General features: G+C 34.3%; 1 protein-coding gene and 1 long non-coding RNA gene across 2 annotated transcripts in view; both read right to left on the reverse strand.

The window, feature by feature from the left end:
* Nucleotides 1-16,989, reverse strand: part of LOC100372452 (cullin-associated NEDD8-dissociated protein 1-like) — a 49,382-nt gene that overhangs the window by 22,320 nt on the left and 10,073 nt on the right. Inside the window, exons 10-20 of the mRNA XM_085508099.1 lie at nt 13,182-13,238; nt 12,768-12,871; nt 12,358-12,512; nt 7,748-7,862; nt 6,203-6,388; nt 4,625-4,736; nt 4,094-4,187; nt 2,833-2,950; nt 2,052-2,217; nt 1,284-1,383; nt 292-377 (exon numbers count right to left, since the gene is read on the reverse strand). Coding sequence (XP_085364225.1) covers nt 292-377; nt 1,284-1,383; nt 2,052-2,217; nt 2,833-2,950; nt 4,094-4,187; nt 4,625-4,736; nt 6,203-6,388; nt 7,748-7,862; nt 12,358-12,512; nt 12,768-12,871; nt 13,182-13,238 — 1,293 coding nt within the window. The remainder of the gene's footprint in view (nt 1-291; nt 378-1,283; nt 1,384-2,051; nt 2,218-2,832; nt 2,951-4,093; nt 4,188-4,624; nt 4,737-6,202; nt 6,389-7,747; nt 7,863-12,357; nt 12,513-12,767; nt 12,872-13,181; nt 13,239-16,989) is intronic.
* Nucleotides 8,863-10,652, reverse strand: LOC146734662 (uncharacterized). The gene is made up of 2 exons (XR_014931563.1): nt 10,509-10,652; nt 8,863-9,107 (listed from the first exon to the last, which is right to left on the reverse strand). It is a non-coding gene; the product is annotated as an uncharacterized LOC146734662 (long non-coding RNA).

Consider the following 16,989-nt stretch of genomic DNA (forward strand, 5'->3'; position numbering starts at 1 on the left):
GAGAGAAGCAGATGTCGAGCTAATTATACTTAGTACTACCAAGATTAACACAGAGAACAATGCAATAATAACATGTATAATGTTGTCATTGGAGGACTGCTTCTAAGATTGTATATGATACCTCGCAACATTGTAATGACCAAGTTATCTGAGAGACGTGTAAATCATTTCATTGATCAATGACGGGCATCTGACCTGAGATGTGTAAATCTCACTTTCATTTATCAATAGTGGGCATGTTATCTGAGAAACATGTAAATCACTGTCATTAATCAATGGCGGGCACATTACCTGCGAGACATGTAAATCACTTTCATTGATCAATGGCGGACACTCTTCCACTACGCCATCTATCATTGAACTTGACAAAGCAGGACCTGAAACAACAATTATGGGAAAATGATGTAGAATAGGAATACAACAGAGGACAGAATAGTGTGACTGTTCATTGTAGGAAATCAGTGTAGAAACGTTTGTTCTACATGCATACCAAGCACTCTACATGTTGTTATTATGTACAAAGTGAAGTGAAAATAAGCATGGTACATGACCATTTCTTGTATGAACTGACTGTAGAAACGTTTGTCCTGCACGCGTACCAAAAGCTAAATGAATGGGGCAATGCTACATTACCGTTTTTTCGTACAGACTACCTGTAGAAACACTTGTCTTGCTAGCATACCAGGGGTTGACATAATCTTATGTACAAACTACCTGTAGTAACATTTGTCATGAATGCTACCGTACATGAGCATGGGAAAGCTTGTCATACAGACTCGCTAATTGTCTTTTTTTAGTGACAACTGTGGTTAACACCTTGTACAGTAATAAATAATAAATCATATCTATAAATAATGGATATGATTTATATAGTATCAATATAATAACCACACATGCATTATCATTAATTTGGTAAGAATTTTTTTTTTAACTTACTGCTGAAAAATGAAATAATGAGTTCTGTTTTAATTATATTGTCATATCAGCGTTATTAGAACTCACTGAGTACTGTAAAATGATTAATTTTCACTGGGTTTAAATTTCACTGATTTACCATTTCAGGCATATTCAGTGGGTTTTAAATTCACGGTTTCGTCATTTAGATAATGTGTTCTATGCTAAATTTTACATACTCACTGGGTTTTAATTTAGCGCATTTTCCAGTCAGCGAAATAAGCTAAATTAAAACCCTGTGAATAATTACCCCCTTTACAGTAATTAGTTTATGGATCGGCCTCCAGTGGCCATATCATCAGATTACTTTGTTTATCTACATGTCTTACCATAATTCTTGACAAGTACATCTAAACATAGTAGTGTACTTAGCTTCAAAGCACGGTGATTCTTGCGTAGAAAAGATGCCAATATAGGAACACCTTCTTTCTGCACGGAAAACAAACAGAATACAACATTATAGCAGGAATATTATAAACTGCACTGCAAGCAAAAAATTAGAAACAGAAAAACATTAGTTACGAAAAGGTGCCCTTTGAGCACAAAAGCCAACTTCAGTCACCATCCACAAAATAGTTTATTTATAGTCTGCTCTTTTCTACAGAAAATGTTAACTTTTGTGATCAAAAGCTTGAGGTAATGTCACTTTTTGTGTGTTTTGTTCAAAATTAAGATTGAATTCAGTGAAAAATACAGAGACTGAAAAAATTTACCCCAATTGAGTAGGATAAAAATTTGGCATTCAGAGAGTTAAACATCAATGCATAGCTAAAAAGTGATGTGTTTGCACAAGTCATGATGTATCATAAAGTTAAATCAACATGGATTCCTACATTGTTAGAATCATCATTTTTTTCAACATGTGACACAGCCCTATCGAACATTTTTGTCAATACTTGTTATTGAGATTTAGATTGGTCTAATCTATTTGAGGTGAATTAACATTAAAGCAGCGTAGTTGTCACCTGTGCATGCGGCAGTCAGCTCAGTGTGTTTCTGTAAATAAACAAGCGTCTCCCCATACGTTGTTATTGTCGCTTGGAACTCAATTCCCACATGTGTGCAGGTGACAATCCCTTCGCTTTAAGTAAACTTACCAAGATAGGTCTTATATCTATCTTTAGCGGTGAGCCTGCTATCAGCGTTAATGCCTTCACTGTGGTTAATCTAGTAATTTCATTTTTCAGTCGATCTAAAAATATTGGTAGGCACGTTTTCAACTCATTCGTTAGTTGATCACCTAGATTGCAGATAATACGACCCCTTGAACAAATAAATGATGATATTTTAGTTTCATACATGTACAACATGATACATGACAATCAAAAAGAGCTCTACTTACTTAATAATCCAATATTCATAATGGGGAAAAAAACAAAAACAATATTTAAATATCTCTCATATTCACATACGAAGTGTATCCCTCATAGATGCACACTCATGAACCAAAAATTGTATAATACAGTTCATTAAAATAATTAAAATAAAACTTATTTTGGTTTTAGCCGTTTAACCACAGGATTCCTCTTTTCATCACAAATTCTCAAAATAGTCCTGTTTATAGTCTGCACTTTCCTTCAGAAGATTGGAACAAAAATAGCCAAATTTTTTGAGTAAAAAATGAAAAATTGATTCAAATTTTGGTTATTTCCAAATTAAGGTTTATTTATAGAAATATTGAAGAATACAAGAGAAAACGGTGCAGAAAAATTTGGGCAAGAACGTTCAGTGGTGAAAAGGTTAGACACAATTCCGCTGTATACACATGCACTACTAATAGAACAAATACTGTACTTGATAGCAGTTGAGCCAATCCCACAGTGATATAAATATATCGTATAAATCTAATCTTTATATGTAGAATACAAATATACTCACATGCATGAGATTGCCCTTTCTTTAACTTCCTGGTCTATGTCAGCAGCTTTCAGTCTGGTGTAGGTGCATCCATATAAATCCAACACATACAGAGTGAAATCAAACGTACACTTGAAATCTGTAAGTAATATCAAAACTAAGCGCTCTATTATAAATATATAAGTTGATAATATAAGAGAGAAATTTTCACAATGAATTGCTGGATATTAAGCAATACTGTATTTACTTTTCATGTAGTTATTTTCCTTTTACTAATATCTGATTCGTAACCCTTTTCATCCCCTCCAGGGATGTTATGTGTTCTTAAATAAACTAATACTGTATGTTTGGGGATAGAATGCTGAAAGCAGATGGCTGAGGGGCCAAAACCATAGATTTCATGATGTGAGGTAAACTCATTGAAAAATCACACCAGTGAGTCAGTCACATGGGAAATGTCATTTGAGAATGTAACAGCCTGCCCATTATTTACTATGCATACAAACATTACCAGTGGTGGCAATCCTGTGTGCAAAACACATCTCACTACACAATTGTCTGCCTTGAAGGAGAGCATCATCACTAACAGTTTGGAGTAACACTTTGAATTGAATAAAACTGATGATTGACAGTCATTTTGATAATCCTGCCCAAATCTTGCCCATCTACTAAACATATATTAGGTATTTCATGATTTCTGATCATCAAAACTACCAATACTTGTGCACTAATGGTACACCACTTTGCCATACTAACTCATTATTGTCATTTATAATAACCCAGACACCTACCAAGTGTGGTTGTGTTTAATACACACTTTATTTGCAACACATGCACTTAATATGTTAACCCTTGTGTTATTTTCCCTGCCAATAATTATGGTGCCACATTTTTCATTTTTTTATGTATCGCTCTAGCAAAAATATTCCAAAATATCCAAGACTACAAAACTTGATCAAGATTTCAGATAAAAAATGAAAACAATTTTGCAGGTTTAATTTCGAGAATGGTGAGAAAAATTGACTTTAGTGCACAAAGAGTTAATAAAAAAGGTTTTTATGGTCAAAATATTTTTACTAATTCATGATACAGCTAGTGACATTTTTGCTTCGCATGTACTATTATAAAATATGTGCTTCTAATAGAGCAAATATGGTATTTGGATGACATACATATTTTATGTACATGTGACACAGAAACCTGGTGTACTTTGTTGCTGTGAAGAACAGAGTTCAAATCAGCAATCCCAAAATGCATTGCAGGATTAAATATAATTACTTACCAAGTGGTCTGATCACTTTTATCATGGTTTGTGTCACCAATAGGGCCTCTGATGTTATCTTATAAAACGGATCACCAACCGAATTAACAACAGGCTAAAATACAACAATCATACAACTGTTATTCAAAAGCTAAAGCCTTGTAAAAAAAAGTTTCTGACAAAACTGTTTTTCAAAAAATGAGGCAGTGAGTAGCAGTTTTTGCTAAAGTGTTTGATGGTGCAAAAATTTTACATCTTCAATCAATTCATAAACAGAGGGCACTGTTCACTGAAAACAAAGATATTTAAAAAATAATGTTAGGAGTTTCTGATTGCAAGTTATCTCCAATATATGAAGACAGCCAGTAACCTTTAGGGTGTAAATTGTGTTTCATTGGATCATTCACAACATTTTCTAAAGTGGACCACCTCAGTTTTAAGGAATCATGTGAAATACAAATCCAGCAAATACGTCATCTACAGGAAGCACTTGGCTAATATCTGCAGACAACTGATAGAGGGTGCTACTACAAGTGTGATTGTAATACTTACTGGTACAAGCTGATCTATATGAGGATGAAATACTTGTGGAGAATGACTTGACATCAAACAATGTAAGAATGATAACGTATCTATCTTCATATTGGAACTGGTATTCTTATCACTGTAATACAAACATATTTACTATTTTAGTAATATTCATATTAGTAATATTAAATAAGTACTTGTGTTTCCAAATACTGCATACAAACTGTTTTGATATGTATTTGGGAAGAATTTCCAATGTACCCCTTCCCTTCCCCTTACCCCTCCAGCTCCCCAATTCAGTTGTATATGCCCCTCTGTACAACTACTGTGAAATATTTTATTTTCGCTGGAATTAATTTTCGCTGAAAATCATTTTTGGGTGTTTTGTATGGAATTTATTTTCACTGATTTTTGGCAAGTTGAAAGTAAAATATAGGAAACAAGCCATGCATGGCACAGTCACAGTTAGTTATCAAATTTAAGATATATACATGTATACATATGATGTATAACGAATATATAAAATTTGAATATAACCAGTCAAAGCATTTAAGAGATATGGCTCTAGAAGCCCAATCATTAAAACAAAATGGCCGCCAGTCAGCCATTTTGAATCCAATCTGAAAAATAAAATGACGTGCATCAGGAACCAGTAATGTATAAAGTATGTACCAAGTTTGAACGAAATCCATCCATAAATGCTTGATATTTGATGATTTTTTAGCACAAAAATGATCACCATTCGGCCATATTGAATAGGATCGTCAAACCAATATATCTGTTTATCCATGACATGATGTATAATGAATATTTAAAATTTGAACATAATCAGTCAAAACAAAATAGCCACCAGACAGTCATTTTGAATCTGATCTGAAAAATAAAATGACGTGCATCAGGAACCCGTAATGTCTAATGTATATAAAATCCATCTGTAAACAGCAGAGAAATGCTTGATTTTTAGAAATTTTTAGCACAAAAATGGCCGCCATTCGGCCATCTTGAATCAGATCGTAAAACAAAATATGTGCATCAAGGTCCTATAATGTCTAATGTTTATACCATGTTTGAACAAAATCCATCTGTAAACAGCCGAAAAATGCTTGATTTTGATGATTTTCAGCACAAAAATATCTGCCATTTGGCCATCTTGAATCAGATCGTGAAACAAATTGACATGAATATGTATAATATCATGTATGATGTATGTGTGAAGTTTGATTTTGATTGGTCCAGGCATTTCTAAGATATAGGTCCGGATGCACAGACGCACAGAGGTCAAAACATGAGACTAAAAAGGTATATTCGCTGGATTTTCTTTTCACTGAATCATTACTTCATCGAAAATTAATTAATTAATTACAAGCGAAAATAAATAGTAGGATTAGAGGTAGGGTACATTTGCGAAGTCTTAACAGGGAATATTCACAAGTGCATGCTGCAGACTGTGCAGCATAGCATGTAGTTGTTTACAAATAAACGTCTAACCATGAGCCTCTTTGTTTTCTTTGTGTTGTTATTGTCATTAAAGACTCAATTCCTGCATGTACTGTAAAATTCATATACTGTTGGAACACCTATAGGTCACCAGCTTAGACTTACCCAAGTGAAAACTGTATACCAGGTACTAACACACCAATATGGTCAGATAAAACACCAGGCAATACAGTAACTAGCTCTGTCAGCAATGAAAAACAACCTTGTCTTGTCTTTATGCTCTTTTCTTTCAGCTGTTTATGTAATGCTTTGACAATTGCTGGCACTTGTTGGCGAAGCATCACAACAGGTCTAAAGATATTTGAAAAATTACATACAAAATCATTTAGATTTTATTCATTTCGTTTAACAAGTAAAACAAAAATAAACACCCTGCACAGCAGACTAGTTATTTTAAACAAAACAAAAACAAGCAGCCTGTCGGCTGAGATAGCTCCGCTGTTAGCAATGCACATGGCAATTAAAGAACAGAAGATATCATTACAAAATGAACAAATCTGAGAGAGGTCCACATGTAGTACCTATATATGTAATATCAAAGCAATTGGACTTGCGGCTTTCAACAAGAAGTCGAAAATATCACTTTTTACCAAAAATTACAAAAAAATTCACCAAAATTAGAGAATTAAAGATATCATTACAAAATGAACAAATCTGAGAGAGGTCCACATGTAGTACCTATATATGTAATATCAAAGCAATTGGACTTGCGGTTTTCAACAAGAAGTCGAAAATATCACTTTTTACCAAAAATGACAAAAATATTCGCCAAAATTAGAGAATTGAAGATATCATTACAAAATGAACAAATCTGAGAGAGGTCGACATGTAGTACCTATATATGTAATATCAAAGCAATTGGACTTGCGGTTTTCAACAAGAAGTCGAAAATATCACTTTTTACCAAAAATGACAAAAATATTCACCAAAATTAGAGAATTGAAGATATCATCACGAAATGAACAAATCTGAGAGAGGTCGACATGTAGTACCTATATATGTAATATCAAAGCAATTGGACTTGCGGTTTTCAACAAGAAGTCGAAAATATCACTTTTTACCAAAAATGACAAAAATATTCACCAAAAATAGAGAATTGAAGATATCATCACGAAATAAACAAATCTGAGAGAGGTCCACATGTAGTACCTATATATGTAGTATCAAAGCAATTGGACTTGCGGTTTTTAACAAGAAGTCGAAAATATCACTTTTTACCAAAAATGACAAAAATATTCGCCAAAATTAGAGAATTAAAGATATCATTACAAAATGAACAAATCTGAGAGAGGTCTACCCAAGGTACATATACACCAAGTATCAAAGCATTCAGGCTTGTAGTTTTCAAGAAGAAGTCGAAAAAGTAAAACACTGACACGGACGATCAGTCATATGATAAGCTCCGCTCGACAAAGTCGACAGCGGAGCTAAAAATTAACACTATTTTCTTGAGCAGAAAAGTGTTCTATAAATTAGTCACTATAGTATTAGAATGTGTCCTTTGCTAACTTATTTAACATTTTGAATGACTGAGTCAACTTTTTCTCCTTGCATACAATAAACCAGCAGAATTTTTCCATATTTTCTTTTTTATTAAGTCTCATAATTATAATTTACAGCGTGCCAAAGTAGAGTTATAGGTTAACTTACGCATCTTCTTGTTCCATTGCATCAGGATCAATATAACCACTCTGCATTGGTTTGGTGTGTTTGAGTAATGTTATATAGGCATGAAAAATATCAGACTTCACATTCTCCTCACGTTCTACAATAAAACAAGTCATTGCCAATGTTAGAATTTACTAAAAACAGAACAAAATGAAACCATAGAATACTACTGTACAATTTGACTGATACGATAAATTTTCATTTATGTGGGATTCCAAGTTAAGGTGTAAGCCCACTCAAGAATTCATATACCCAGAATTTATCCATTTTTTAATAAATTCGGGCAATATTAGAATATTGACTTAAAACAAGCAGCCTGTCGGCTGAGATAGCTCCGCTGTTAGCAATACACATTTCAATTAAAGAACTGAAGATATCATTAGAAAACAAGACATGAAATGTCACAGTCCCCGTTATTTGATTATAAAGTAGTACAAGGAACATCTGCAAACAGGTGAATAAATATGTACTCTTTGTAGTTACAACTCATCATAAAGTGATTTCCAATGATCTAGTTTTGTACTGACAACTAAAAACTTCCACTGACCCATGTTCAGAATCTCAGAGTATACAAGTGCAACAAAACTATTTGTCATACATGTATACTTGCTCAAGAAACTGCATTCATAAATCTGAGTGAACCTTGACTTCTTTGTTAATCAGGTCTTAGTATATTACCAGGACCTGGGTTTGTTTCAACATCACCACTGGGCATCAGAATCATTCTCATGTTGTCAAATACAATTTGTTATTAATATAGTAAGGTTTATTATTTACAAGTCATGAATGACACTGCCTTCGCTAGTTGTCATTCTAAAGTTGCATGGACATAAATTGGCAAACATGATTTCTATGGCATTTTCAAGTTTATAGCACTCTCCATCCAGGTCAGCATTATTCTCAGCAAGGAAACCAGATAGCACCAAACCAGTACAACAGGTAAAATGACAAGGAAGTATACAAATCAGATCTGCAAATATGTAGTCAGTGTTGTGTCTGTTTGGATAAACTAGTTTGTGGCCCTGGATCAGTTTCAATATCTCTAATAAGGACAAGATTACTTCTCATATGACAATGATACAAATAAAGTACAAAAATCCAGAAGAATATTATCAAGTTTTTATTATCATACATTAATATTAACAAATCGTGTGAAATTTTATGTGCAGAGAAAAAACACATATTTATGCTTTGGTTGACAGAACTTCTCAAAGTAAAAAAAAAAAAGGACCTGCGAAACTTTATACAATTGTCAGACACGCAGTGAATAGCACCGGTATGTTTATGTAATACATGTAGTTCCAGTGCCTTTGCTTTCTGAGAAAAAAATCTGGCTCTGCACCTAAAAAAAAAAAAAAAAAAACATTTAGTCCAAAGTAAGCAGAGGTTGTAGCATATGTGCTCCCATTGGCTGTAAGATTTAATTAAAAAAGATATTTGAGTCTTTTTAGTACGAAAAAATATTACTTAATAAATTTATACCAGCCAGAAAGAAATTGCAGTTCACAATGTACTATTTTAAACATGTTCTACCAAAGTCTGGGATGAACTAATTCAATAGTTTCCACTCTACAAAGTTGTAAAATTAATATTCACAGGATTCTGCAAAAATAAAATATTAAGAATGTGCAAAAAGCCAGAGTACTTGTGCCGAAAATTTCACTTGAGCTGAACCAAATGGATGCCAAGCTATCAAAAGTAATAAAAAAAAAACTATTGAGAAAAATACAAAAAAATACATTTATATAAAAGCAGATAGAAGTGCATAAAAAACTAATCAGCAGAGCTAGTGATCATGTAACCTAAGTGTATGTCAAATTTCCTTTGAACTGGATTGCATTGTCTCAGATTGGCTGCTAATTTGCATATTAATTTGCATACTAATTAACATATTGTAGTTGTATTAAAATATTATATAAAATAATATCCGAAGTTTTGAAATAAAAAAATTTTAATATTAAGTCAACATCATTAAAATTGAGGATTACCGTACGTGAATTTGACCCCCTCCCTAATATTATTTCACATATCCCTTAAAAACATGGCCGCCGTTAAATCCATCTCAATCGAGGTCCGTAATTTATTTTCCTGCTCAAAATGGAGATAAATTATGGTAGCTAAACATTGAAATTGCCACCCTGACTTCTGTACCGAAATAAATAGCTGATTGGGAAAATGTGTCTCTGTTGACAGAGGTTCGATTTACCGATAAACTTCCAACACCGCATGGAGCATGGAAGTCCCGGTCACGAATGCAATAACGCACTCGGGTATCATATTTACTTCAAAGGTAATTTAAAAGTAATGATAGATTCATTGATATTGAATTAAAGTACTTTTCAATTTCATCATTGCTTTCAAGCAGTCACGGTTGGCTGAACGTGACTTGTGTTTTCTCGATAATTCTAGTCTAATGTGTCGTCACGAAACCAAGTTTCAATCTGCTACAGTTGCCAATGAACAACGGAAATAGCAATCGTACATAACAGAATCACGATCAGCGTGTTCTAAACTTTTACGTTTTTATTATTCCAGTATTTTATATGCCAAACGTTATTCCCAAGCCTCCTAAATGACGAGATAGACTTTCGATTTACACGTTTCATAACCAGTTCTTGAACTAATAGCAGGACTGTTTTTCTGGCAAAATGTGACACTGTGCGATCGCTAGTTTCTCACTAAAGTCAGGACACAAAAGGATAAATCAAAGTTCATAATAAATACCATTGGCACAGTTTCTTACCTTTGAGATAGAATTTAATCTATGTAAGCCTTGTGCAAAGAAAGATACAGTCCGGAATAAAATATCCTCAGACGAAATCGCCGACGATTTCCTCAGCGGTTGGACTGGCGCATGCGCAATACGGTATGCCAGTTCTCTTGCGAGATGTCGTTAAAACTCGGACTTTTCTGGCAAATTTCGGCATTTGTACTAGTAAAATGTTGAAAATCACAGAAAAACACAATGAAACTTTGGCGAATCAAAAAAATACTTGGCGTGCATATGTATGGCATTGAGATATACATTTGCACCAATTTGGAAAAAAATTGGACAGAGCATATCAAAGTTATAGGAGGCAAAAGACGGACGAACATACGGAAGGACGGACAGAACCCAATCTATAAGCCTTCGGCAGACTTCGTCTGCGAAGGCTAACAAATCTGAGAGAACCACATGCAGTACCTATATATGTAATATCAAAGCAATTGGACTTGCGGTTTTTAACAAGAAGTCAAAAATATCACTTTTTACCAAAAATATTAACCCAAATTAGAGAATTGAAGATTTGATCATAAAATGAACAAATCTGAGAGAGGTCCACATGTACTGTAAAACCTGCATTACAAGCCGCGGCTTCTATTAAAATGGTACAATGCAACAGGATATGATGAGGCTTCTATTAGACACGTACGAGAAACAATGAATTTTTGGTTCTCAAATGTTTAAAAAGAATAGGTGCGACTTAGAGATGCGGCTTCTAATACAGATTTTACGGTAGTACCTATATATGTAATATCAAAGCAATTGGACTTGCGGTTTTTTAACAAGAAGTCAAAAATATCACTTTTTACCAAAAATTACAAAGATATCATTACAAAATGAACAAATCTGAGAGAGGTCTACATGTAGTACCTATATAATATCAAAGCAATTGGATTTGCAGTTTTTAACAAGGCTCGACCAAGTCAACAGCGGAGCTAAAAAGTTGTGGTCATTTTGTCAGTATTTTAATCCTTTTATCACAGGTTTCTATGGCAGGGATATTATGCCATGGACTGGTGACATAGATCAGCATTTTGATTTGAGCTGTAACAATAAAATTCATTTTTTGTCTGAATAAAATCTTATAAATTCACATTTAACTATTCGATTTGGCTTGTGCCTTCTAGGCAATATGCAAGATGTTGCAGTGACCAGAAAGTCTAGTATTTTTATGTAAATCATTATGTCTTGTATATCGTCTATGCATATTAACAACATGCATGCAAAACGATGTGTTTGGATCATATCAGGAACTACCGAGTAGAGAAAAGTGTACAATATATGTACAAATCAGTTTTAGCTCCAGCAGAGCATCTTACGAAGGACACAGCATAAGTACATTAAACTCAATTACAACAGGTGACTGCAAGATCTTGTGAGTTGCGTGAAAGATGCGCGCCGACCGTTTGCCGCAAAAATAGAACGATTTGGTTTTGAACTTGAATTTCTTTTATTTCGTAGAACGCATTGAATAGCCAATCTTTGACAGGGAAATATTGTGTTTGAATACCTTTACTTCAGTGAAATTGACCATCATCAAATGTGTATAGCACAATGTGTATTAGGCATGGAAATATGCTCCAAAATACTTTTACGTTTGTCGCAATCCCACATAATGTTTGTCGCCACTACGACAGTCTGACCTTTGTTTGGCCTGTTTTTACATTCAATTTCATGCATAACGTGGGATCTTGCAGTGACTAGAAAATGGTCTATTGAAATTGACACAATGCAAAAAACCGTCACTCAACATGTGTTCATAGTAAAGTGCAAACAAATATGATTATGACAATAAATACAAAAGTGAGTTTCAATATTTTTTACTGACCTTTGAACCTTGTGATCAAGGCTGGTGATACTACTTTATAGAATTCTGGCAGCATCTCAGCTCGACAGGCAAAGATAGCATCCAAACATTTAGCTGAGGCACGCCGTACTTTCCAACTCATATCGTCATCATCACTGTACTCGTCATCACTTTCACTAAAAAGTTAACAAATATCAAGAATGAAAAGACTAATCCCTGCTCATCTATGAGTAGAGATTAGTTTAGATGAGGTGGCAGTATTTGCTAACAAAACTGAGAGCTATATTGAAACAAGATAAATTCTTTGCATACACAGAGTTTAATGTTTTTTTTCTCAAATAGAAATTTACTGGATGATTAGAAAGATGTGTTTAGAAAAGGGTAATTCATGAAAAATTATGAAGAAATGGAACATTGCCATGACAACATACCCTTCTTCTTCTTCATCATCTGCATCCATTGTGTCTTCATCTTCATCGCTCTCATAATTATAATTTGGATCATAGCAAATATACTCCAGACACAACTCAATGATCTAAGATAACAAATCACACAGGATGTTTTTAAAAAAAGTAAATCACTAAATGCTATTACTAAATGTGTACACGCAGAGTGTGACACAGTTCCTGTGTGAAAGTTTAATACAATAACCATATTTTCTCTAAAATACTGATATATGAAGTACACAAAAACCAAAACTCATTTACTGTATACTTGTTCATTAAAATACACGTTTATTTTGCCATGTAATTTAGGTAGGTGCTACAAATATGGTAGTTGTATCAATAATGAACGTACCCTAATCAAATATGTGATGTGAAAATAAGCAAAAATTATCAGCTTACTGTAGACACATGTGGAGCCACTTCTTTGGGACATCTTCTAACAAACGATTCAAAAGCCTGCAAAGAAAATATTTGGAAATATAGACAAAATTATCGGATGGTCATTACACTAGTCACTTGCTAAATAATTACCATACCGGGGGTATATGCTATGTTGAAAGCATATTTTGAATTGAAGTTTATGCAAATTAACAGTTGCATTTATTGTACGCTTGATCATAAAAATATGCCTTTACACCCCAGACACACCTCTGCCATTTACGTAAGCGCATAGAGGAACTAGATTTACTGTAGAATACTTTATTTTCGCTTGGAATTTATTTTCGCTATTTTCGCTGAAGGGATGATTTCGTGAAAATAAAATCCAGCGAATATACTTTTTTTCCTATATTCCACATTAAACTCATGAAAAATCAGTGAAAATAAATTCAAAGCAAAACGCCCAAAATGCCTTTTCAGCGAAAATTAATTCCAGCGAAAATAAAGTATTCCACAGTATTAGTTTATTCAAAAGCCATTAATTCTGAATGAAATTAAATTTTAGAAAAACATATGTACAGCTTGCATCAACTCACAAACATAATATGCAAATATTCTTTGCTTTTTACAAAAATACTGTTACTGACATCACATTGTAATCACAAAAACAACAGCATTCTACCCCAGCATCAACCAGTCAAATCAAGCAAGCATTGGACTATATCCAAGGTTCCCCCAGTTGCATCCGAGATGACTCAACCTCCAAGTCTGCAGCACACAATGAGTAGGGAACAAACCTTGTTTGATAATTACAGCGATTCTTAGAACCATTTAGAAGGATGGCTTGCAACTTTGCAAAACACTTTATTGTTCGCTTTGACAGATGGCGTGTTGTGCAAGATTCACTATTCAAAATGATAATGACATGATCTAAACTGTGCATGTATCCATGTAACAGCACCATAAAGCCACGATTGGACAAAAACTGAAGTTGCTCACTACCGTAAAAACTCAATCAATTCGGCCATGTAAAAATAAATATTTTTGGGGGTGGGCTAATTGACTGAATAAATATAGAAAATATGTTTCCGAAGTGGTCAATTTGTCTGAATAAATTTTCAACGTTTTAAAACTGGGTTCGAAGTGTGTATCACCGGTAACTGAATAAATATATCGTTTTCCCGAGATTAGAGTAAAGGTGTAGTACTAGTCTGAGACTTGACCCAATTTTAAAACAAACTACAAGCGCGTTCAAGAAATCTGACGCAACCAGGCCACCTGCTGTTTTGTTGCCATGGAGACGACAGTTTTATGTCACGCTCCCATAAATGTAAACAAACATAGTAACGTGAAAAACTCACTGGAATAGAGTAGAATAGAATTATGCTTTATTGCTAATTGCTGTACTATTTTTTTGAAATTATCTACAATTAAACTATACATACAATTTAATACATACAATTTAATACAATAATATATTTTAAATAAACTACAATAAATAACACTGAAAAACATAATACGAGACGACACACTGATATTTTGTTACGGTATCTCTTTTTGGAGGATGTGGTGGCGGGGCGGGGCGGGTGGTGTTGTCGGGTACATAGAAGCAGGTACAGCTGGGACCTCGGCAGTTGCCTTAGTAAAAAATGAATCGATTCGAGACATGGCTAGCGAGCGACAAAATAAGTACTACCGTTAAAGTCCTATTATAAACCGCGGTTTATATTACAATGTATCAATTTAAAAATTGGGATCAAAAGCTCAAGTTCGGGGTGCGGTTTCTATTACGTACATATTGCAATCACTAAATGGGCGTGGTCATTTTTTGTCCACAACACATGCACAAAACAAACAATACACCGTACAATCTCTTGAATAGGCGTCGGGGAAGAGTGAAAGGCCTTATTTTGGTTCTAAAATAGGCGTTACGAAATGTTGAAAAATTACAGTCAATCAAAAAAAAATTCTATATGATACAAAAAATACTCAGTATTTTTAACGTAATATGCATTTATTTTTTTTAATTTTCTTGGTAACGAAAAGTATATTCTAACAGAAGTTTCAAATAAAAACACGAATGCACTGCACTGCTTAGTAGCAAATGATCACATAACGGTAGCTCGATCCGGCCATGCGTGAATAACTTACTTGTTTTCGAAGTGTTGATATTGGTGATTATTATTTAGTAGTGATTACAATAACGCACGAAAAATAAGTTCGTTGAATTGTTATAAAATGCAAGTAAAATTCAACTTAGTTTTCCCGTAAGCGAATGATTTCAGTCACATGTAAACAGCCGATACGATATCCGCCATGCTTTTGAATGCTCACGTGACGTATTATTGACCGGATGGGTCAAGTCGCTAATTAACCAATCAAAATGCTGGATGGTGCCCACGTGTCTAAATTACATAGCTCATTTAAATATGTTAATGACAGTTCAGCGACCTCATGGTGAACGCAACACGGAAGAGATTTACCGATAATGTAGTGCGATCTTTTGCCTTTGATTTCCATGGGAAAACGGCATGATTTTTTTTTTTAAATCAAGAAATTATTTGTTTTCGAAAGATAAATTGTTCTTCAATGCTCAGTTTAACACTTTTACGGTGATAAAAGCTCATTGTCTAAAACTTGCGAAACACAGACGTATTCAGAAAGAGTATTGACAGAGGTCGCCGCCAGAACAAAAGCAGTTTCATTGCCTGTCTGACATCTTATCACCGCTGAACAATAAATAGGTGTGAATATTTTTAGGCATGTTGTCGAAACAAAGAATAGGATTAGGAACAATGCCGTTTTGGAACAGCTGGTTGAAACAATGAAGTTAGTCACGGTCTTGTTGAATTGGGGGTGCGGTTAGTAATAGGTACTTTTCAAGTTTTCAATTTTTGTTAAGAACTCTTTAACCCCGAAGCCGGAATTGGGGGTGCGGTTACTATTACGTATGCGGTTTATATTAGGACTTTAACGGTAATAGCTTGTCGGAAAACTAAAAGTGAGTGTCTTTCCCCAGAGAAATCGCCACTTTTATAGCATGATACTCTGACCAGCCACAACATTATCACATATTCTTTTGAAATTAAAGGATGTACATCAGTCAGTACTCAGTCTGACGTACAATGTCGAAATGATAGGCCCAGGATTCACACCTCACGTCGTCTCGTCTGCCACTTTACCGTAACCACGCACCGCTACTGAAACCGCTTCTATGAGAGCGCAGTCTTCACCTCACGGTCATATTTTTTTACCCACAGTTAAAACAAAACAAAAAATCCACCCGACTTTTAAACGAACAACGTTGCAAGAGGAAGTTTAGAACATAACTGGGACGACTGTGTCGAAACAATCCAGCCGGTAATTTTATTTGGGTCAACCAAAAAAAAAAAGAAGATATTTTGACGTGCTGCGTGACTGTGTAAACAAAACCATGTTCAATAAAAATGACGCTTTCACGCTACACATTGGCGACTTTGTATCGACTTACTGGAAATGCCGAAGACGATACAATTTGCAAGTCGGCATTAATTAATTTTTTACCCCGTTAACATTAATAATCTACTTGACTTTTAAACAAACAACTCTGCAGGACAACGTTTCGAACATTACTAAAACGACTGTGCTGAAACAATCCAGCAGATAATTTTATTTGGGTCAACCAAAAAAAAAGAAGATATTTTGACGTGCTGCGCGACTGTGTAAACAAAACTACGTCCAATAATAATGACGCTTTCACGTAACACATTTGCGACTTTGTATGACTTGCTTGAAATTCCAAAGACGAGAGTCAAGTGTCGGCCTGAATTTTGTTGTCCCTAAACCATGG

This window comes from Saccoglossus kowalevskii, chromosome 14, assembly GCF_978046115.1.
Source record: "Saccoglossus kowalevskii chromosome 14, keSacKowa6.1, whole genome shotgun sequence".
In the NCBI taxonomy this organism is placed as follows: Eukaryota; Metazoa; Hemichordata; class Enteropneusta; family Harrimaniidae; genus Saccoglossus; species Saccoglossus kowalevskii.